We start from the raw sequence: 23761 nt of genomic DNA on the forward strand, positions 1-23761 counted from the left end.
TGGAGGCTGCCCGGAGACGGGGTGAAGTGGGCCGAGCCCTCCCGCAGAGCACGCTGGGAAAAGCCCGTGGTTTCCCTTGCTCTGGGCCGAGGGATGTGGTTGCGGGTCTCCGGAGTAACTGGCGAGGTAAGAAGATTGCGAGGAAAGCCGCTGCGCGAGGCACGGCGGGAAGAGAGGCAGGAGGACGCGCGGGGCATCCCGGGAGCAAGGGCCTCGGCGCGGGGCACTGTGGGAGGTGGACAGCGCTCCGGGGCGGGTAGGTGAGTGGGGAGGGGCGGAAAGGGTGCACCTCTGGGGGAGGGGAGAGGCACAGCTGGGTGGGACAGCGGGGATGGGAGGGGCTGCGGCGGGCGGAGCTGGCAGGGGGTGGGGAGGCGGGAGCGGGCTGATGGGGCTGCACCAGTGGGGAGATGCAGCTGGACGCGGGGAGCATCGGGATGACGAAGCCCATCAGAGGACGATGGGCCATATCTAGGACGAGGATGCACCTCTAATAGTTGTAGGTGGGAGGAGGGGGCCACAGCCGGACTGGGGGAGGGGAGCGTCTGGGTAGGAAGGGGCCATAGACGAATATTGATGACACTTCTGAGATACTGGCCACAAGTGAGTGGGGCACACCCCTGTAGGGATAAAGTACATACTGGATGTGGGGGGGACATTTGGATATGGAAGCATTTCTGGGAAGCAGGGGCCACAGCTGGGTGTGGCGACGTATAGGGGCCACATCTGGGGGATGGGCAACAGCTGCATATCGGAGGAGACACAGGTGCACGAAGAACATGACTGGGGATGAGGGGTCGGTGACTGGATGTAAGATCACATCTAGAGATAAAGCATCTTTAGAGGTGGACACAGCTGGATGTGGGTTACAGCCAAGTGTAGACAAATGGAGGGGAGAGTTATTATACATATGAATGGGGGCGCTAGAGGTTAGTGCCACATGTGGGAGACACTTCTGCAGGGGGAGGAGGTCTTAGCTGGAAGTTGAAAACACGTTTGAGGTCTCCACAACTGAGCTTGAGAGTCATATTTTGGAAGAGGGGCCTCAATTGTACCAAGGGGTCACATCTACGTAAGAGGGAACTAGAGTTGGAATTAGGGATCAGGATGACAGACTCCAACAGTCCCTGGAATAATGCAGAGGGTGGGAGGAAGCCAAAGATGGGGTGGAGGTTCATATCCAGAGGTTAATGAGGGTGAATCCCGCCCCCGGTCCCACCTGGACAGAGGCGCCAACACCGAAGAGGCAGGCCAAAAAATGGAGAGAGTGGGATACCTCAGGTGGGGATGGGTCTGATATCCACGTGTCCCCATCTCTTCCACTCAGGCACCCCTGGATGGAGCCCCCACTTGGCATGGCGGTGGGGCAGGAGGAGCAGGAGCTGCTGGAGCAGGCCTTCTTCTCATGGGCTGAGTTCAGCCGCTTCTTTGACGAGTGGTGCCAGCAGCGGCTGGCTCTCTTCTTCGTCCAGAGCTCCATGCACCTGACGCGCTGCCACTGGGCCAGGTTGCCCCCACTCTACACACTCATTGATGTGCTCAAGTACAGCTATGTGCGGCTCGTGTGCAAGAATGTGCGTGCTCCCAGCCGGCCTGCCATGGGGTGAGCTGAACCCCCGCCCTACTGTGTGCTGGGGAATAGGAAAGCAAGGGGGAAGGATAGGCACAAAGCCCCCCCACCCCAAGACTGGGAGAGAGAGATGTCAACTAAAACAGCTAAATGCACCTTACAGAGAGGCTGAGAGAGTCAAGACAGGAAGATTGCTGAGAATGGGAGACAGAGACAGGGAGCTGGAAGGACAGGCGCGCACGGTGAAAGATGGGGGAGGGGGCTCCACTTACAGATTTTGTAATAAAGACCCATCGAGAGACAGAGAGTAAGTTAGATGCACATACCCAAGAGACAGAAGTGGGGGGGAAAGACAGAAAATTTGAGAAACGTGGAGAAATGGAGCCACAGATAGCAGACAGAGCCAGAAAAACAGGTGAGGGCCAGGTTTTGTACCCATAGAAGAGATCAGAGACAGAGCTGCAGAGAAACCACAGGACAAAGATAGAAAAGATCCATCCATTCAGTACATACAGGGCCAGGTCCCATGCTGAGGGCTAGGAATATTTCACTGGGATGGGGGGATTCCCTGCTCTTCAAGAACTTTCAGACTGAGCAGGAAGATTCACGTTATGTGAACAAGCTCACGTAATGTTACAACAAGGGCAAGTGCAAAATCCAAAAGCGATCTGAGAAACACATCCAGGTGACCAAGGATGTTTTAATTGACCCTGATTTTGAACTGGGAATGTTCCCCTACAGAATGTCGTGTTTCTAGCTTCTCTTGAACCCATGGGAAGAGGCTAAGACATATGTGAAAGATGGCCACCCCAGTTACCTTGGGCACTGGCGCTCAGGTTTGCTGCATCCCCCACTGCTGTCTGCCACCTCATACTTAGCCCTGACACTTCCTTGTTTTGGCTGCCTAGCCCTTGTATGTGCATGAGTTTGAGACCCTGGGTTGGGGAGCCATAGACAAGAGTAGAGTGCCTAAGGACACAGGCTCTGCCTTCAGGCTGCTTGAGACAGGCTCCACCACTTCCTGGATGGGTGTCTTTGGGCAACGGACCTCACATCCCCACGCCTCAGTTTTCACATCTCTGTAATGGGGTTATGGCAGCACCTGCCTTGTGGGGCTGTTGGGAGCTTAGCCTGAGACATAGGCAGGAAGGCACTGACCCGGTACCTGGAAAAGGAGTTACAGGAGTCAAGAGCACAGACTCCTGGGTGCAAACTACCGCTCTGCTGCTGATGAGCCAGTGACATTGAGCTAGTGACTTCACCTTTTCTGAGCCTCAGTTTCCTCATTTGGAAAATGAGAGAAGTAATAGTACTGATCTCATGGGTTGGTGAGGATCAAATGAGTTAATACATGCAGGTCGTGCAGAAGCATTCCCAGCACAGAGTAAGCTCTAACAGCATTTCTTAGCCATCGTTATTGAAATACTGATTGTGAGACTACTGTTCTTGGTAATTTAGTCACTGCTTCTTCTAGAAACAGAGACTCCAAGATCTGGAAGCAGAACAGCATCAAACGCGCCTCATCACACAGAAATCTAGAACGTTAGAGCTTGCAACGTTAAGCCTAAGAAGCTTAGGCGGGTCTAGAATCTCTCTTTGTTAACAGAATTCAATTCAAAGTAACACTTATTGAGCATGGACTGTGTGCATGCTCTTTGCTGGGCATTTGGAACTCATAGCTGGTCTCTGTCCTTGAGGAGCTCAGAACCTAGTGGAGAAGGCAAAGACCAAAAAAAGTAGGTGTCCCACAGTAGTGAGAGAGAGGTCGAAGAGGGAGCTGAGCTGGTTAGCTCCACCTGAGCTTACAGTGCAGTGCTGGAAGGCTTCCTGGAAGAGGTGACCAGTAAATGGAATCTTGAAGGGTTTTATTTGTTTATATATGTATGTATGTACAGTATGTGACTTAAACACATGGCACTTACTCTATATACGCATTGTCTCAAGTTCTCTACAAATATCAGAGGGAGTCGGGCAGGGGGGCTGGAGAGTGACAGGCTATGAAGAGGGCTTGGCCTGGTGACTGGGTGGACAGTGGGATGGTCCCTGGATGGGGAGCCCAAGAATGGGGGTGGTGCTTCAAGTGATGAGCTGCTTCAAGGATGACTTGGGGCCATCCCTTGTGAGTCCCTTATCCCCCTCAGCTATTCAGGGCTTCTGCAGTGTCACAGCCCAGGGACAGCGCTGAGCCAAGGTCAGAGGCTGGAGAAAATTAGTGTGAAAGATGTGGCTGGAATGGTGTCAAGGCCCAGACCTGCAGGGCTGAGTCCAGGGGCTGAGAGTTTGTCCTGGGAGCCCTGGGGAGCCCCAGGAGGGCTGTGAACAGGGTCAGCTATACATAGTGGCCTCATAGGGGATGGACTAGAGCAGAGAGACAGGAGGCCAGGGAGGAGGCTGGGGTCAGAAAGGCTTTCTTCTCAGCCACTCCTGCCTCCTTTCTTGGAAGTTGCCCAGTGACCTCCCCAAATCACCCTCCCATCTTCCTCTCCCCTGAGCTCAACCTTTTCCAACACACATCAGCCTTCGAAAACACAAAGCTCTTGAGAACCTAAAAGATGAAGAGGACATGGGTGAGTGGAGTGTAAAACAAATCAAAATAATGGTACTTTTAGGAGAAAAAAGATGTTTCAAAAATAGTGGCTACTTTTTATTAACTGTTTACTGAGTACCAGCCCCTTTTCTAACCTCTTTACATAATTTAATCCTTTTATTTAGTCCTCGCAACAAGCCTGTGAGGTCGGTATTATTATTAGCTCCTATTTCCAGATGAGAAGACTGAGGGATGGAGAGGTTAAAGGACTTCCCCAAGATAACACAGCTGCTAAGAGTGGAAAACCAGGATTTGGACCTGCACAGTTTGACGGCAAAGTCCGTGCTTTTAATTACCACCCTCTGTCCTCCCTCCGTATCTCTCTCTCTCTCTCCCTCTCCCTCCCTTTCCCCTCATCTTTATTTCAGTCATGGATTATCAGTATAAGAGTTGAATGTGGTGGCATCCTAAACATTTTTTGGTCCTAGGTGCTATGCCGTTTGTCTCTTCACCCAAGAGATTTGTTTTGAACACCTACTATGTACTGGGTGAACGTTTTAGATGCTGGGGTTTCAGTGGGGGAGCTCCCCATTCAGTGGGGAGCATACATCAAAGATGGCATCAATCAAACCATCGCCCCATTGTGTGATGGAATCTACCTAGCCTGGAGAGGGTAAGGAAGGCCTCCTGGAGGAGGTGATGCTGACTCTGAGTTATGAAGGACGAGTGGGAGTTAACTCGATAAAAAGGGGGAGAAGGATGTTTCCTGAAGAAGGAAAGAACTTACAGGAGGTTGGTGGCAGTGGGAATGGAAAAAAGTGGATGGTTTGGGAAGTTTAGAAGGCATGACGGGCAGGACTGGGTGATGGGTGGTTTTGATAGGATGACTTATATGCTTGGGTGCTTGGGGTTCATACAGTGGGATCCAGTCATTCACTCATCATTTATTTACTGAGCCCCCCCCCAGGGGTGGGGGGCTGTTCTAGGTGGCAGGTAAATAAAACAGACAAAGAGTCCTGCCCCTGTGGAGTTTACATTGAAAGGTGGGTGGCATTACTCCCAGCCAGGTGGAGGGACGTTGCAAAGCGGAGCATTGAGGCTGCAGTAGACAATTACGTGAGATTCTGGGCCCCTGGAGGTGATGTGTTAGTTCTGCCGAGATGAACAGCCTCAGAAAAGAAAACTTTTCAAAAGTGTAACACATGTTCAGAGTAGTTTACACATCATACATGTGCAACTTGATGAGTTTTCCCAAAATCAAATGTACCTGTAACCAGCACCCAGAACAAGCGACAGAATATGACCAGTGCCAAGAAGCCCCTCAGACCCCGCACAGGGTTATCCACTCAAGACTAACCACTGTCCATCTATTGCCAGCAGAGGTTAGCTTTACCCGCTGTTGAATTTTCTATAAACGAGAATCATGTGGTGGGTTCTCTTTTGTGTCTGGCTCCTTTCACACAGCAGGTTTGTGAGATCCATCCACGTTGTTGGGGATAGTAATGGTTTGCTCATTCTTGTTGATTAGTATTTTATTTTAGGAATATGTTACAACTTAGTTTCCTACTCGGTTGTATATTTGGGTTGTTTCACGTATTTGGCTAATACAGACGGTGCTGCTATGAATGTTCTAGTACGATCCTTCAGTGTCCATCCTCGGACGTTTGTCTTGAGTGGAATCACTGCTCAGATGGGAGGCTTGTGATCAGCTGGTGTAGGGTTGGTCACGGTTTGCTTTCCAAAAGCGATGATACCGTTTTACATTCCCATCAGTGATGAATGAGAGTTCCGGTGGCTCCACATGCTCATCAACACTGGATGTTGTCAGTCTCTTTTATTTGGTCATCCTGGCGGTGTGTAGTGGCATTTTCTTAGGGTTTAAATTTGTATTGCCTTGAAGCCCAATGAGTTCGAGTACCTTTTTGAGCATACAAGTTCTAAAACATAGGAACGTAACTCCCACTATTGATGGGTACATAAAAACGCATGCGGGAGTGCTAAGTACCCAGTTTGGGTCTTGGCTGCCTTTGGAGACAGAAGGAGGGGGTCTCTGTTGGGGCAGGGTTCACAGAGGGCCTCAGCTTTCAATTTTGTTATTGCTAAATCAGAGGCAGATACAGGAATACCTGAAAGGTTTTGTTTTTTTTTTTCTTAAACTTGTTTGAGGTAAATATAATAAAACATGCATTCACTCTTCATAGAAGTGGGGTGGTGCGTACAGAATTACAGCAAACACATAGGGTTCACCGTGTTGCAGACATTGTTTTTAAGTGCTTTCCATATTCCAGCTCTTTTAATCTTCACGACAACCCTACGAAAAAGCTAGTGTGAGTATAACTTCCTTTTTAACTGAGGAAACTGAGGCACAGAGATCTGAAGTGACTCACCTGAGGTCAGAACAGCTGGCATATTCTTAAGTCCCTCTACTCTCCTCTGTGCTTGAGACCAGTCTTAATTTCAAAACATAATAATGATAAGGAGAGAGAAAGAAGAAGAGGGCAACAGGGTGACGTGATTGCGGCCGTGGTCATTACTCCCGCAGGCACCACGAGGCTGGCTGCCCTGCCTTCATCATCATCAAGCTGAGCCCACTGCGGGACCGCCTCGTGGTGACGGAGTGCCAGCTGACCCACTCGCACCCCGCCTGCCCAATCGAGTTCGCCTACTACTTCCGTCCGGGCCGCCTGCTGGCCAACACCTGCCTGCCAGTGCGCACGACCAATAAGATCTCCAAGCAGTTCCTGGCCCCCGCCGACGTGCACCGCCTGCTCTCCTACTGCAAGGACCGTGACCACAGCGTCATCGACACCCTGCGGGTGCTGGAGGGGCTCTTCCACACCGACCCTGAGGCCAAGGTGGGGTCTCGGAGAGGCAGGCCAGGGGCGGGTCATTCATTCATCCATTCTCCCACTCATCCATTAACTCCTTTCATTCCTTCCTTCTTGCATTTATTCAGTTAGTATTTACTGAGGCATTGAGGGTGCAGCAGCCGAGGAGCACGTGGTCCTTGCAGAGAACTCCCCCAGGAGCACAGCCCCGCCCACTTGAACTTTCTGCCAAGGTGCAAATGGTCTGTGATTCTGCACTGCCCAGTAGAGTAGCCTCCTGCAGCAGGTGGCTATTCGGCACTAGAAATGTGCCCATTAGGACCGAGGACCTGGATTTTTAATTTTATTTTATTGTAATCAAAATTTAAATAGCTACTGATAGCTATTGACCACCTTGCAGAGATAGCTGCTAGTACCAGCTTGCAGTTGTAATGGGAGATAGCTATTGACCACCTTGCAGAGATAGCTGCTAGTACCAGCTTGCAGTTGTAATGGGAGAAACCGACAATAGAAACATTCAAATGTGATATAATATCAATAGGGTTGGGTGCTAGCAAGAAAAGGATTCAAAGTGATGGGAAGAGCTATTTTAAAAAATATTTTTTAAACTGAGCTACACACATAGAAAATGCACAAATGATAGGTAAAGAGTTTGATACATGTTCACAAAGTGAAAACACCCCTGTACCCACCACCCAGATCAAGCATTGGATGGAAGGGTGCTACATTACATAATGTGGGAAAGGACAGTTAGTTGATCCCCATTCTACCTTCAAAGGGAAGTGAGTTCCAGGCAGAGGGATGAGCCAAGGCTCAGAGGCTGGAGCAAGTTCCATGTGCTAGAGGGACAGCAAGAACTCTCCAGGAGGTATCTCTGCCACTTTGATCCAACTTCAGGGCTGGGGTGGATGTGAAGCGAGGGAGGAAGAAGAAAAGAAGGCAAGAAAACTGGTTTCTACCCCTGACTGTGCTTCTCTTTCATGCATGGAGGAGGTCCCAACTCAGGGTAAATGAGGAATGAGCCCGAGGGGGAGATAGGGAGAGGCTCAGGACCTCATTCTGGAGGTATCTCCAGAATCATAAATACCACGGCTGTGGCATCTGGGTTCAGGAAGATGGGGAATTCATCCCAACCTAAGTACTGTATCTGTCAGGTCACTTTTATTCTCACTTTGTTGGCCAAAGCAAGTCACATGACCCTGCTATAGGGCAGAGAGGTTCAGTCCTGCCAAGGGCCCAGGATGGGAGAGCCAGTTACTTGGCAGGCAGCAAATAACCACAGGCTTATAGAGGACTGTTTCGCCAAGGGTTTCCCTGAGTCCTGTCTCAGTCTGATGTCATGTTTCCCCTGCTGAGGAGTCACACAGGCCTGTCACAGCTCAGTCTCAGCTTTTTTCTCTTTTCATGGCTCCCAAAAGGAATGTTATCTGTGCACATAGCCAATTCCAGGCGATACAGTAACAGCCAGGAATTTGATTTTATTTGTATCACCATATGCTAAAAGCTTTGTATGCATTCAAGTTGTGCCATTTACTGGTTGTGGGGTATCCAGTAAGTTGTGAACAAGTTATCGAATTTCTCTGAGCCTCAGTTTGTTCATCCGTAGAGTGGGGATAATAGATACTATTTTATAGGATTGTTAGGGTAGTTGTATAAGGATTAAGAGAGTATGTGTGTTAAGAATGGTGCCCAGAAAATAGGAATGTTTTAGCTATTTAGCTATTTTAGTCCCTCAAGTTTTTCTTTGGAAAATAGGACCATTCTGATCACGTGTTGTATAAGGAGATGTGCTCCCATATGGGAAGAGGTGTGGATGACAGTATCACCTGGTGTGGTCTCTGACATTCACACTTGTGGAATCCTCCATCAGTGGTCAGTTCATCCCAGTGACACCAATTTGTGTGTCTGAGATGACACCTGCACTCGTTTGGGTCTTCAAATCTCCTCGCTGGCTGCTCCATCTCCACCTGTGCCTCGCCATCCATTGTCTTTCAAACCAGAAGCCTCTGCGTCGGGCCTGCGTGGTCACTTCTGTGAAGGCTGGGGGTGGGGGGAATAGTGGTCATGAGCACAAACCCTGGACCCAAGCTGCCTGGGTTCAAATCCCAGCTCTGCTGCATACAACCCATGTGGCCCTGGACAAGCAACTGAGCCTCTCTGTGCCTCAACTTGGTAAGAACAGTACATATTGTACAGGGTTTTTGTGAGGATGGAAAGAGTTCATGCCTTGGAACTGCCTGGCACAGAGAAGTAGTTTCCTGTGTGGTGTTCATTTTCCTCAGCATGTTACATACTGAAGTCATCTCATAGGTATTTATTTCTTCATCTTTGGTTTACAGGCTGTCTCTTCCCTCTCTAAGATGTCATAATGACAGTGACCCTTGGTGCCCGAACTAGTCATATATTTGCTCAGTAAATATTTGATCGATATATTCATTCATTTATGTATCCTCTACCTTCATCAAATGTCACCACACCCCTTGTGCATCACCAAAATATCTCCCTCCACTCATTCCCTTCTCTTTTTTTAACCATTCTTAATGATCGGGACTTGAACCCCGGCCCCACCACTTGTTAGCTCCATGACCTTGAGCAGTCACTCCCCTGGTGCAGTCGGGCTCCCCAAGACCACCCTCAGATTCAATGAGGAAGGACTCACAGAGCTCAGCAAAGCTGTCACATCCGTGCTGCAGTTTATTACAGTAAAAGGATGCAGATTACAATCAGCCACGGGAAGGCACAAATGGGACAGGGTCCAGGAGAGGCCAGGCGTGAGCGTCCAGTTGTCTCTCCCAGTGGAGTCATATGGACAGTGCCTCGTTCCCCCAGTGACGATGTGTGACAACGTGCATGAAATATTGCCAACCAGGGAGGCTCACCTGAACCTTGGTGTCCAAGGTTTTTGTTGGGGTTCAGTCACATAGACATGACTGCCAGCCTGCGTGGCTGACCTTAGTCTCCAGCCCCTCCAGAGGTGACGCTGATCCCCTGATCCCGCGCGGCCCAAGGCCCCCAGGTAAACAAAGACACTCATCAGGCAGGACATTCCAAGGGCTTAGAGGCTATCTTCCAGGAGCTGGGCAAGAACCAAACCTTTCTTTGGAATGTGCGGGATTTGGATGACACAGACCTGCTGAGTTAACCCTTTACTGTGTACCTGGAATCATTCAGCCTCGGTTCCCATATCTGCAATATCAGGAAAATAACGGTCCCCTCCACGCTGTGACTCTCATCAATCAGAGAGCCCCAAACCAACTGCAGTCCCATTAGCCTTTCTCTTTAGCACGCCCTCCATGCTCAGGTAATAATAATAACAGCTGACACTCAATAAACACCTCTTTCCAGGCGCTATTCTACATGTTTCATGTGGATTAACCCATTTAATCCTCACAGTGACTACGTTAATGCAGTTATGCTCCCCACCTTTGCAAGTGGGAACAGCTGAGGCAAAGAGAAGTTCAGACACTTTCCCTAAGTCACACAGTTGGTGTGCAAATTCACACAACTATTAAGTAGAAGAACCTGGATCTGCATCCTTACGATGTGGCCCCAGGGCCCAGACACTCTTGCCTGTTCCGTCATTGGGCCTCTCAGCTGAAATTAACACTGGTTGTGCTATTACGGATACTCAGCCAGTCCAATAGGGCGGGACTCGGGCTCGCCTCAGCCCCTTCTCCTCAAGGCCTAGCACAGTGTCAGGCACATAATAGGTGCTCCATAAATGCCATTTAATGAACAAATAGCTGTTCACAAAAAGCTTATGTACCCTCTTTACAGAGGAAACTCAAGATCATAAATCTAAGTTTTCCCTTTAAGAATAGATATCAGCTTCTAATTAGTCGAGTGCTTGTCAGCCTTGGACAAGTCTCAAGGCAAATACATTTTGCAGTGTTTGCGTTTCTCTGATTCCTGACTCCCAAGGAGAAAAAGAAGGATTTACCTAATACTATAGAAACATGTAAATTTTTTCAACCTGTTATACCTATCACAACTTTTTTTTGAGACATAATTGACATAACATATTAGTCTCAGGTGGGACATGACTTGATATTTGTACATATTGTGAAATGATTGCCACAATAATTCTAGTTAACATCTGATGACGTCTATGTTAATTTCTAGACAGTGCTGTCAAATAGAACATTCTGCAAAAATGGAAATGTTCTAGATTTGTGACATCCTATAGAGTAACCACTGGCGTCGTGTGGCTGTTAAACACTTGAAATATGACTGGTGTGACTGAGGGATTGAGTTTTTATATATTTCAAAATCTTAACCTAAATGCTAACAGTGGCATGTGGCTAGTGGCTAACACATTGGACAGAGCAGTTCTAGACTGAAACTTCTGCTGAGATAAATTAAATCATAAAATAGGTGTAAAACGTAATGACAGTTGAAAAAATTATAGTGGTGGTGTAGTTAATTCAGTAGTAAGTTTACTCAGCTTTTTTGTAAAATTTATTGAATTCCAATACTATTTTGAGATGCTGAGGGTATGATTTTAGCAATAGGAAAGAAATTTCTTTGCTCTCTTTGGATTCTACTGGACTTTTTTTTTCCTCGAGTTTTTTTTCCTTGAAAGCTGAGAACTATGCACTGCTTTGCAGCTGCTCTTGTAGGATGAGATCAGAGTGTGGCAGAATGGTTTGAGGAGAGATCTGTACTTAAACTGTATTCGAATCCAGGCTCTGCAGCTGTGGGTCAGCTCCAGCAGGGACTGGCTGAAGGAGCCCTGGCCACCGGCCTGGTAGGTGGAGCCCTAACTCAAAGCTAATGCCCCCCGCCCCCGCCTCATTAAGTGGCTTTTGAGACCAGGGTGGCTGAGGCCCAGGTGAGCGAGGGCGACAGAAATGAGGTCCAAGGGCCTGATTGCCCAGCTCACAGCAAGGTGTAAACTCTGGGTGTGTAGTGGGATGTGTGATGGGAAGTCCTGGGAAAGGTTTTGAAGCAAGGGAAGGGTGATCTGATTGGAGTCTTGAAAATGCCCCTTTGGCACCTATGTGGGGAACAGACAAGGGGTCTCAAGTAGAGACAGGCAGCCCAGTGAGGAGGTGCCTACAGAAATCCAGGTGAGAGATGGTGGCTCCAACCGGGTGGTGGTGGTGGCCGTGGGGAAGGGGAGAAGTGGTCAGATTCTGGACTGATTTCGAAGGCCACTTCTAGGACTTATGGATGGATTGCATGTGGAGGGTGGAGAAAGAGGTGAGCCAGGAATCAGCCCTGAGTGTCGGGGCTTGAGCTATGGAGTGGATGGTAGAGCCCTTGACAGACATGGGGTGATCGAGGACAGGCAAGTTGTGGGGAGTGAGAAGCAAGTGTGGCTTTGGGCCGCTAGTCTCACGGGACATGGGAGCTATCCAAGGGGTATGTTGCTGTAGAGGAAGTTAAGTAGGTGGGTCGGGAGCCTGGAGATACAGAATGGGAGGTATTCGCGTAGAAATGGTGACAGCTGTGTGACTGGATGAGCTCACCTTGGCGCATTCTACAGATGGAAAAGAGGTGAGGGCCAGGTTAGGCTCTGTGACATTTAGAGGTGCAGCAAAGGAGGCTGCAGAGGAGACACCTAGGAGGAAGGAGGGACACTGGGCGTTTTCAGGGTGACAGAAGCCAAGAGAAACCTGTGTTCTAGAAAGGAAGCAGGGTCACCATCCTGAATGCGGCTGGGAGCTCAAGACTAATTGTAGCTGGGATTTGATACATGCCACTCATCAGCCCAAGCATTGGACACAGATGATCTCATTTCGGCCTCACCGTGATCCTGTTAGATAGGCGTTATTATACCCATTTTGCAGACAAGGAAACTGAAGCTAAAATGCGAGGGAAGTCACTTGCTCAAGGACTCACAGCTAGTTAGAGGACAAATCGGACTGTGTTCCCTGAGCCTCCGTTCCAGGGATGTGGCCGTTAGGTGTCACCGCACACTCAGGCACTCATGTACTCCCTCTTTCGGGATGTGTGGAGCTGCTGCCCTGGGCCAGGTGCCATGCAAAGCATCGGGTGCAAAAGTGTAATGCAACAATATCCTTGTGGGGTTTACATCTTAGGGAGGGCAAACAGGCAGTAAGCAAATCAGCAAATAAAGATGTGACGTGCTTCTGGGTGGTAAGTGCCATGGCTAAAAGGGGCTAGAGAGAGCTGGGGTGTTTGCTTAGTGGGGATGGTCAGAGAAGACCTTTATGAGGAAGTGGTCTTTGAGCAGAGATGATAATTATATTAATAATGAAAACTTCGAGAGCACTTACTATTCGTTGAGTGAGTATTGTTGAATAATAATATCATTTGTGCCAAGCAACATTCTCAATGCTTTAATTGATTTCCTCCTTCCAATCACAGAGATACTCTCATCATCATCATTTTACAAATGAGATGGAGGTCAGGGAAGGTGCTGGAAGCCACACAGCCCGGAAGTGAGGTCTCTGGGACCTCAGCCCAGGCAGTCTGGCTCCAGAGGCTCTGCTGACTCTCCACGCATAAGGGAGTGAATAGTCAGTTCCTAGAAGGGGAAATTGGGGAACAGGACGTTAAGGAGGAAATGGAGGCACAGAGAGGTTAAGTCACAAGGTTAGAAAGTGGTGGGGCCCCGGACTCAAACCTCAGCAATCTGGCTCTGTGGTTTGTGCGTTTTCTTACTAGACCAGTGGCTCTGAGACTTGAGCGTGCGTGGGAATCTTCTGAAGGGCTTATCACAACAGATTGCTGGACCCTGCCCGGGAGTTCTGACTTAACAGGTCTGGGTTGGGCCTGAGAATATGCATTTCTGTCAAGGTCCTAGCAGGTTATGCTGATGCTGCTGGTCCAGAGCCCACATTTTGAGAACCACTGCCCTAGACTGCCTCTCAGCGCGTGAAAGAATGAATACCTCGTTCCCAGCAGGGGAAACTGAGGCTCAGAGAGACTGTCTAGTGTGCCAAAGTTACAGTTATTAGATGGTGGTGCCAGGATCACAAATCCAGGTGATCGGCCTCCAGAGTTCTGCACTGCCTCCTGCGGGTCAAAAAATAAAAATAAATGCACGCCCACGGGAATGAATGGATTGCCATTTCCCCAGAGCGGGGAACCAAGGTTCGCGGAGCTGGCGTGGGGGGCGACCTCGGTTTCCCCTGACCTCCTTCCCTGTCTCGGCCCGCAGGTGAAGCTGGTGTTCATGGAGAACCAGGCGGTGGTGGAGACCGTGTTCTTCCTGACGTCACGCGCTCGGGCGCTGCTGCGGCGCTTCCCGCGCATGCTCCTGGTGGACCGGCTCCCGGGGCTGCAGGGCGCGCTGGACCTGCTGGTGGTGCTGTTGGTGGACGGCCTGGGCCGCGCGCGCCCGGCCGCCTGCTGCGTGGCGCGCCCGGGGACGCCGAGCCTGCTGCGCTTCGCGCTGGCCTCGCTGCTACAGAGCGCGCCCGACGTCAAGGGCCGCGTGCGCTGCTTGACCGCGGGGCCCGAGGTGACCGCGCAGCTGCCCGCCGTGCGCCAGTTGCTGCCCGGCGCGCGTGTGCAGATCTGCCTCGCGCAGGGCCTCGAGACGCTCTTCAGCAAGGCGCAGGAGCTGGGCGGCGTGGGCCGCGAGGACCCCGGCCTCTGGCCGCGCCTGTGCCGCCTGGCGGGTGCCTCGTCCCCCGCCGCCTACGCCGAGGCGCTGGCGGAGCTGCGCGCCCACGGCCCGGCCGCCTTCGTCGACTACTTCGAGCGCGACTGGGCCTGCCGCCGCGACATGTGGGTGCGCTTCCGCGCCTGTGAGGCGACCCGCTGCCTGGACGCGGGCGCCCTGGTGCGCGGCCACCGCCGGCGCCTGCTGCGCCGCCTCAGTCCCTCGCGCAGCATGGCGCAGTGCCTTCGCGACCTGGTGGCCATGCAGTGGGCTGACGCGTCCAGGGAGGCGGTGCCCGATGGCCCCGACAGGGGGGAGCCTTGGCTGCAGGGCGAGCCGGAGAGGGGAGCCCAGGTGGAGAATGAGAGGATGAAAGGCCTGGAGAAGGCGGACTGGGGAGGGGCCCCGAATGAAAGAAGTATTTGGAGAGGCTTCCGGCTGGAGAAGCAGTGGGCCAGAGAACTGGAGGTCAGAGACTGGGGAGAGGCTGAGCTGGAAAGTGAGAAGGGAAGAGGGTTGCAAATCCGATATTGGAGAGGGGTCCAGTTGGATAACCAGAAGGTGAGAAGGCTAGAAGGGAGTGTCTGGGGAGGGTCCCAGTTGGAGAATGAGCACTTCAAAGGGCCAGAGATCAGAGACTGGAGGGGGGGCCCATTGGAGGGTGAGAAAGATTGGGGACTGCAAGATCATGTCTGGAGAGGGTCCGAGTTGGAGAACCAGGGGCTGAGAAGATTGGAAGGGTATACCTGGAGGATGGCTCATTTGGAGGGTGGGAGGATTAGGGTTCTGGAGACCATAGACCAGAGAAGGACCCGGTTTGATTATGAAGGCGCCAGGAGTCTTGAAGGGAGCATCTGCAGGGGTACCCAGTTGCACAGTGAGAGGACCAGAGGACTGAAAACCAGAGACTGGAAGGGGCCTCAGATGGAGGCAGAGAAGGGAGGGGAGCTGGAGGTCAGCAACTGGAGGGGTGTCTATTTGGAGAAGTCCCTCGAGTTGGCCCCTGAGAACGGAGACCAAAAGGGTCCCCAGTGGGGAGATGAGAGTCAGAGAGGGCAAGAAATTAGAGAAGAGAGAGGAGTAGTGAGATTGGGGGTCAAAAGAAGAAGGGACCTGGAAGACATACTTCTGGTCCAGCTAGGGGACACATGGGTGACGAGCCTGGAGAATGGAGATGGAGATGGAGCCGGGTCTGGGGGCCCCAAGAGTAGGCAAGGAAGGGAGTGTGTGGACATAGGAGGAAGGTATCTAGGGCTGGGGAATAGAGTTATGTGTGGCACCCCGGTTGGAACTGTGTTTGAGGATGATCCAGAATGGGCAGTAACAAGGAGAGTCTGCCTGGCTACAGGGGACAGCCTGCAGGAAGGAGGTGAAGGAGAATACCCACGGGAATCAAAGAGGCCTTGCTGCTCCTTGGGAGAGAAGGAGATGGACTGGGAGCCTCTGGCCAAATTCCGAGCAGCCTGCGGGCCAGAGTTGGCAGATCTGGTGGCCGAGGAGCTGGCTTTTGCCAGGCAGCATGGGACCCAGAGTTTCCACGTGACAGGAGCTGGCTTTGCCCTTAAAGATGGCACCTCAGACTTCTTCCTGGACGGGGCCCTGACACGCTGCAGCTGCTCCATCCATGCTGCCCGGCATCTGCCCTGCCGCCACCTCTTTGCGGCGCGCCTCCTCACTGGGGCAGCCTTATTCCACGTGGACCTGCTCAGGGACTGCTGGGGGAGAGCCCCAGAGTCCTGACCCTCAGGCTCCTGCCTGCCACCCTCCACTGTGGGGGAGGGAGGGCATTCTTTGATCCCAAAGCTAATAGGGCTGAAGCCAAGGAGGCCACCCCAGTTTCTCTGGCCACCTCCTGGGTCACCCATGGACCTCATCTTGGCAGTTTGCCACTCTGGGTCCTAGGGGAAGTTGACAGTGGTCTCTGAGGTCCTGAAGCCACAGGTGTGGAAGATGGCAGTGGCCAGGGTGGATTCTGATGGCTTCTTCAGAATATGAGGAAGAGGTACTATAGACAGGGTCAGGCTGGGGCAGAAGGAAGAAAGGGACAAACTGAGGGAGGGGAGGACACCAGACCGTGGGGAGGGCCTGACAGGAGTAGACTGGTCAAGTCCAGGGAGTGCAGAAGGTGAAGGGAAAAAGCAAGGAAGAAAGTAAGGACAATTGAAGGAGGAGTAAGGGTGGGAAAGACAAAGAGGAAATAGAAATGGAGAAGAGGCAAAAATGGAGACGAAATGGGGAGAAGCAGAGAGAGGCAGGAGAGGAGAGGGGGTTGGGAGGAAGGAAGAAGGAGATACAACAAAGGAAAGGTGTGAGAGATGGAGAGACAAGAAAAGAGGGGAATGATCTGGGTGTTTCCAAGCCTGGAGGCTTGGATCACCTTTGTTTTTTGATTGGTCATTCCAGGAAGAGACAGAATAAGAGGGGGCACTGGGAGTCTGTAGGAGTGGGCTTGGGACTCTCCAGCAGGGTTGGGGAACCATCTGGATTATTGTGCTTCAAGATTGAAATAAAACAGTATTATTTTGGTTTCCATCCTGAGGTCTTGGCTTCTGGGGGAGGGTCAGAGGCCCAAACCCAAAGAGAAACTGAGATGGTCCAGCATTCCTTCATTCTTTCAACAAGGCCTATGGAGACCAGATGGATTGAAGGAGCCAAAATCGAATCTATCTCCATGGCAGCACAGCTTCATTCTGCGCGACTCTTGAACCTCGACATGCCCCACGTGCCCAGCTCAATCCCTTTAGGCCTCCACTCAAATGCCACCTCCTCCTAAGTACCATCCCTGAACAGTCTGTCTAAAGAGTCCTCCCACTCCCCTTCTCAGCAGTATTCTTTACAACACTTAACCACCACCTGAAATTATACCACATTGCTCTTTACCAGTTTAGTACAGTGGCTAAGCTTATTGAGAATGAAACCAGACTACCTTGGTTCAAATCCCAGTTCTGTTCCTTACTTGCTACTCTATTTCTCCGAAAATAAGACCTAACCGGAAAACAAGCCCTAGCATGATTTTTCAGGATGACATCCTCTGAACATAAGCCCTAATACATCTCTTGGAGCAAAAATTAATACAAGACCCGGTCTTATTTTCGGGGAAACACGGTATGTTATATTTGATTGCTTATTCTCTCTGTGTTACAGTCTGAGGATAGGTGAATGAGCCTGTGTAGCAGTGTCCTAACATTCCACTTCCCCCGAAGGATCTCAATTACCTATTAACATACCGTTTTCTCCAATAGTCTGTGTTCACCATTTTTATTAATAGTGAATCTGCCTTCACCAAAATATAAGCTCTATTTTATTTCCCATCGTCTCTCCAGCATCTAAAACAGTGCCTGTGGCAAAGCAAGCATTGAGAAAGATGAAATAAAAATGGCAGACTGGCTGGTGCTTCATTATGCTTTATCGTTGCTGTCGTGACAGTCGAGCCTGCTGGACGATTCCCAGCTTCCGTAACATTGTACTAAACCCACCCCACTCACCCATTGGCCACCTGTTTCTCAGGCTGTAGCGGCCAGAAAACTACAACTCCCAGTTGGCTGAGCGCCTTCCTGCTAAAGTCGGGCGCCTGCGCAGTAGAAACTGCTGTCCCGGCGCTCCACCTGAGCGCTTAGTGGGGACACTAAGAATGGGGACAAAGGTATAAGGAGGACCTTTTGCTCACTGAGCTTTGTAGGGCCCCCTCATCTCTACCAGTCGGGAGGCTTCTGGGTTCCTCCATTTTGGCGTGAGGGAGGGCATTCCGGTTTCCATGGTGCCCGGATGGGCTCGTACACAGCACAGGGAGAATTGCCGCAGGGGAAACGGGAGGGAAGCCAAAGGGGGCGTTTCCATGGTAACCCTGGAGCCGAAGGGGGAGGAGTAACAGCAAAGAGTTTAAGGATATTATCATGGGAGGAATTAGAGTAACAGCCAGAAAATGGGGTGCTCATGGAGGAATGGAGAGTGTGATGGATGGATCGGTTTGAGATAAGGGGAGTTGGGGTGATACTAGGGATATTGGCTGTTTTGAAGAAGTGGAAGTGTTTGGTGAATTCGTATGTGTAAGGGTAAAATTCAGGAAATCAATAACGCCCTTAGACTTAGTTTGCAGTTTAACTCACCGCATAGCTCGCTCTCTAGCCACCCGTGATTAGAGTTTCTTTGCAGTTTGATCCATCCTGATATTCATTTGTTTTCTGGCTGTTTCTCCCCTCACTCTTAACTGAAGAACTCTGTTCCCTTTTTCAAGGCTACTCACACCTCGTTAATTAACAACATCCTAACCTGGGAAAGAGCAATTTCTTAATCCTCAGGTGCCCAGACACTGGACACTGGAATCCAGTTTACAACTTCTTGCAGTTTTTACTGGTGACGCCTTCAAGTCCCAGGCCGCTATGGCCGAGTCCGAGTCCAGAGTCCGGAGATAGCATGGTCTTCAAACAGACCAGACCTCAGGAAGGACGTCAGCCCTCAAACCTGCCTGACTGACTCCCCCTTTCCTATACAAGAAAAAGCTAACCTGAAGTTAGGTGCAGCTGTCTATCAGGCTCTGCCCTGGCAAAGGAGTCTGCCAGTATTTCTCTCTTACCCTCTGTCTCAGCAGCCGTCCACTCTCAGACTCTGGACTCTGCCCCGGTGACCCCCTCCCCCACCCCCAACCCCCCGCCGGCGTTTCTCTCCTTACTACCCGAGGCAGCCGTCATCACTGCCATGGGCATTTTCTCTCTGCTCTAACTTTGATAAAAACTTCCTTTGTAGAGTCTGTGAGTGTTTCATGTTTTGTGAATGACCAGGAGTTAATTCCGTGCCATGGAATAAGGGGATTTGGGGGACACTGGAAAAATTGGTATGCTAACAGGTAATGGAGATGCTTTGAGGGAAGTGGAAATGCTGTAGGGAAAATTAGGATGTTAACTCATTCACCACTCAGAAATTATCTGTAGAGCTCCTATTTAATGTACCAGGCACAACTAGATTTTAGAAATACAGTGATGAGCAGGGCGGACATGACTATAGAGGTATTTGGGGTTTTAGTATAGAAAGGTTAAGGTGTTCTTGGAAAAGGAGGGTGTTGTCTTCCAATGAGAGAAATATGTGATTTAGAAGAACTAGAGCTATAATCAGAAGTTGGAGGTTTTACAAGGGAATGGGAATTATGCAAATTAATTCTGGCACTATTTTAGAAGACCAACTAAGTTGGTCTTCTAAGGCAAGCCCTGGGGATTCCTTAGTGAGCAAAGTCAGCATTATGGATAGGGTTGCCGGATTTAGGGGGAAAGCAACCTGTTAAATTCAAATTTCACAACGCATAGCATTTTAGTTATTTGCTGTTTATCTGAAATTCAGTGATATCCTGTATTTTTACCTGGGAACCCTAATTTTGAGGAATTGGAAGAATGGATTCTTACAGGGTCTAGGACATTATAGAGTAATTGAGTTGTAGGAAGAGGAGCTGGAGATCGTCAGGAAAAGTAGGAGTGTTGAAACCAACACTAAGATCAGCACTGTGTGCCTGCAGCTGTGCTAAGTGCTTTTGTTTTGAAAAGCTTTTTATTCTGGAAATTTTCAACCCTATCCAAATAATATAATGAAGTACTTCACCATCTCTGCTTTATATGAGCACTGCATTGAAGCATTGCCACAACCCTATGATAAGGTAGCATTACTGTTATCCCCCACCCCCAACTTTACAGATGAGGACACTGAGACACAGAGAGGTTAAATAACTTGACCAGAATCACACACCGGAAGTGGCAGAACCAGGAGTTGGACCCAGGCAGTCTAGTACTGGAGTTTGCCATGTAACATGTGTATTCCCTTTGGGAAGTTCAGAGTAGGGAGTAGGACATGATGGGAGCGATACGAGGGTAGTAGGGTGTAAAAGGAAAAATAATCGGGCTGCTTGAGCATTGTGCAGTTGTTATAGGATTCTTACAAAGGTGAGTGGAAGCGTGTAGGGAGCATTGAGATGTTTGGGGAGAATAAAGGAGTTATAGGAAGAGTTTGGTGTTTTGAGCTGTAATGGGAAGTTATCTAGCTGTGTTGTCCAATACAGTAGCAGCTAGCCACATGTGGCTAAATTAAATTAAAATTAAATACAGTTAAAAATTCAGTTCCTTGGGAGGTCAAGGTGGTGGAGTAGGAAAATGCTGTGCTTGCTTCCTCCCATGACTACATCAGAATCACCATTAAATTATAAAACAATCAACCTGGAGAGCCATCTGAAGACTAACTGAATGGATCTCCTATAAACTAGGGATGTAAAGAAGCCACGTCAAGACAGGTGCAATATTAAAAAAAAAAAAAAATTCAGTTTCTTGGTCACACTCACCACATTTCCAGTACTCAGTGACCCCACTGTGTTGGATGGTAAAGATCTAGAACATTTCCATCATCACAGAAAGTTCTATCCACCAGCTCTAGTGTATAGGGTGAATTGGGCTGTTACAGCAAGTGTGGAGTTTCCTGGCTCCTAACTGTCTGGCAGTGTCTCATCCCTTTCCCTCCTGCCTAACCTGCGTTGGGCTCCATCCTATTCCCCAAACAAGACCAGCTTGATCTAATTTTCACCCCTGCCCATTCCCTCTGCGCGGAATGCCCACCCAGCTCTTTGCACTTCAGGCTTAAATGTCTCCTCTAGGGAGAGGATAACCTCAACAGCCGCATATTAAGTAGTCGCCATCCCCTTTGCACCACCAGCAACTATCCCATCCCCCTGTTTTATTTCTTTCAGAAAACATCAGTATCTAAAGTCAAATTGTTCGCTAATCATATACCTTTTAATTGCCCATCTTCCCCACTAAAGGGAGGCCTCATCCTCTTCACTGATGAGGCAGAAAAAGTTTGGGGCCCATTGTTAGATGGGGTTTTTATTTGCTTCCTGGATTGGTTACCAGGGAGAGTGGTGTGATTTCCTATAAGTCTGACTTGTAGAGATAGTAGGTTGGCTTCCTGGACTGTTTGCTGCAGATTTTGAATCAGACTTATATCTTACATGTGTATAATCTGTCCACTGTCCTTGTGTATGTTCAGTCTCTCAACAATAAGGTATGAGATCATCCCAAAGTTCCTCTGCATGCCTGGAAGAGAGAGTATGGACAGGGAAGAATTTGGAAGCATGGTTTCCCCTCCATATAAGATGCCAAGTGTCTGGATTTGCTCCATGGCTGTGGTTGGAGAGACAAGAACAATTGTGAGATGTATTTAGAAAGAAGACTAGTCATGAAAAGAGACAAATGTGCTTTCGTGGAAATCACACTAGAATGATTATCTCATTCTAGTCTATCATTGTCCTTGAGCTATTTAATAACTGTGAATTGGAGGTGGCTGATAGTGACGCAAAATAATTCTTGTCCAAAGACGAGTAAATTCTATTCTGTCTTGCAGAGGTTCATTTGGCTTCTCCTCCTCCACTGTGGAAGAATTTAGTTTTGCCTCCATTTGCCTATTCATGCCAACATTCCTTTACTACACATAAATTTGTGTGTTTTTTACTTCTCTTTGAACCAGCAGTAACATTAATCTGGTTCCCTCATTGATTCATGAATTAAGTAAAATCTCTAATGTGTATTCATTTTTCCATCTGTATGAGAGAGATGATTTTGCCTTTTCATGAAAATTAATTCTTAAGTCAAGACTAGTGGAATAGAGAAAATGAATATTCTAAATGTGCAGATGATTTTCACCAGAAAGCATTTGCTGAGGGTTTGGGCTTCATATAGGAGTCTACAGACTTAGACTAAAGACTTGGATATGACAGAGTGAAATCTACTGTCATCTCAAGATGCTAAGGAGATAAGTTCCACTAGAGCTTCAAAATAAAGCTGTGGAGATGGAAGGTAAACTCAGAGATAAGCTTAGAACCTTTAAAGGGGGAAAAGTGCATCTCCCAAAGTAATTCAATGTTGAGGAGAGAGAACCCTGCCAAGCTCTCCATCAAAAGCCAGGGCAGGGCAGGCCTGAGGAAAGCTGATAAATAAGAGGCATATTCAGATATTACTAAAACTGCAGCCGAGCCCTGACTCAGCTCACCCCACATTCTATCTGCTAATTGATGAAAGCAGAAACCTCTTCTGGAGGCAGGTATCATCTGGTACATCTATAGTTATTGTACCTACAATGTCTAACATAAATATTAGATTGGTGCAAAAGTAATTGCAGTTTGGGCAATTATTTTTAGTCTTTTAAACTGTAATCAATTTTGCACCAACCTAATAAAAACTTAATAGAAAAATGTGCTAAATAATCATTAAAAAACTGATGATGGTAGAGTACAGCATAGATAATATAGTCAATAATGTTGCAACAACTATGTATTCAGTACTGGACTACACAGGGGGAATCACTGTGTAAATTAAGTAAATGTCTAACCACTATACTATACACCTGAAACTAACATAAAATAATTTGGAATGACAACTGTAACTGAAAAAAATAAATAAATAATTTCTTAAAAGCCTAATGTTGGAAACAGATCAATACATTATCCAGATTGGAGCGAGCAGGCAACACTTCAAATTAACAATGGCTCACATGTTAAAGAAAATAGAGGACAAGATAAAAAAAAATAGATGAAATAAGGACAAATTTCAACAGAGACCTGGAATCTGTAAGAAAGAATCAAATCAAGATCTGGCAAATGCAAAATCTGAACTTAAACTTAATTGGATAGGTTTAATGGCATAGTAAGTCTAGAAGAAGATGGGATTAATGAACACAATGACACATTAATAGGAAATAACCAAATGGAAGCATAAAGAACAGATGATTTTTTAAAAAAATTAAAGTTTATTGGGGTGACAAATGTTAGTAAAGTTACAACGATTTCAGGTGTACAATTCTGTAATACATCGTCTGTATATTACATCGTGTGTTCACCACCCAGAGTCAGTTCTCTGTCCATCACCATATATTGGAAGAACAGATAAATTAAAAAAAAAACAGAAAAGAGAATAAAAGTTATAAGGGACATGCTTCAGAAGCCATATGTACATACAACTGAAGTGCTAAAATTAGAGCTAAAAAGACATTGAGGGAGAAGTAAAATTTGAAGTGATAGTGACTAAGAATTTTCAAGAAACTCAGGAAAATCCAAACAGAAAATATACAAGAAACAAAAAACAAACAACAACAAAAAACCCATGGGCACATTAAAGTCAAACTACTGAAAATCAAAGCAAAGACTAAATTGCTGAAGAAGCCAGAGGACATTTATCTCGTTTCTATGTCTTCACTATTATAAATAATGCTACAGTGAACACAGAATGCAGATATCT

The 23761-nt window shown here is 48.5% G+C and overlaps 1 protein-coding gene across 5 annotated transcripts; it reads left to right on the forward strand.

The window, feature by feature from the left end:
- The first annotated feature begins 1 nt into the window (after position 1).
- On the forward strand, positions 2-17031 carry ZSWIM9 (zinc finger SWIM-type containing 9). 5 transcript variants are annotated; one of them, XM_081030605.1, is made up of 4 exons: positions 2-126; positions 1328-1603; positions 6640-6952; positions 14055-17025. In XM_081030605.1, the coding sequence occupies exons 2-4, from the start codon at positions 1338-1340 to the stop codon at positions 16239-16241; spliced, it is 2766 nt and encodes a 921-aa protein (XP_080886731.1). In that variant the 5' UTR covers positions 2-126; positions 1328-1337; the 3' UTR covers positions 16242-17025. The 5 variants fall into 5 exon arrangements, with proteins under 5 accessions (XP_080886731.1, XP_080886730.1, XP_080886733.1 ...); XM_081030604.1 differs by lacking the exon at positions 2-126 and adding an exon at positions 153-256; XM_081030607.1 differs by lacking the exon at positions 2-126 and adding an exon at positions 244-260.
- Positions 17032-23761: the final 6730 nt, after the last annotated feature.

The sequence above is a fragment of the Rhinolophus hipposideros genome (genome assembly GCF_964194185.1).
Source record: "Rhinolophus hipposideros genome assembly, chromosome: 21".
NCBI classification, from domain to species: Eukaryota; Metazoa; Chordata; class Mammalia; order Chiroptera; family Rhinolophidae; genus Rhinolophus; species Rhinolophus hipposideros.

Bases quoted from the DNA above. Each gene is read 5' to 3' on its own strand.
- ZSWIM9 (XM_081030605.1), top strand. From the start codon at position 1,338: ATGGAGCCCCCACTTGGCATGGCGGTGGGGCAGGAGGAGCAGGAGCTG. The intron at 1,604-6,639 runs GTGAGCTGAACC...TTACTCCCGCAG, and splicing joins CCCAGCCGGCCTGCCATGGG to GCACCACGAGGCTGGCTGCC. The intron at 6,953-14,054 runs GTGGGGTCTCGG...CTCGGCCCGCAG, and splicing joins ACACCGACCCTGAGGCCAAG to GTGAAGCTGGTGTTCATGGA.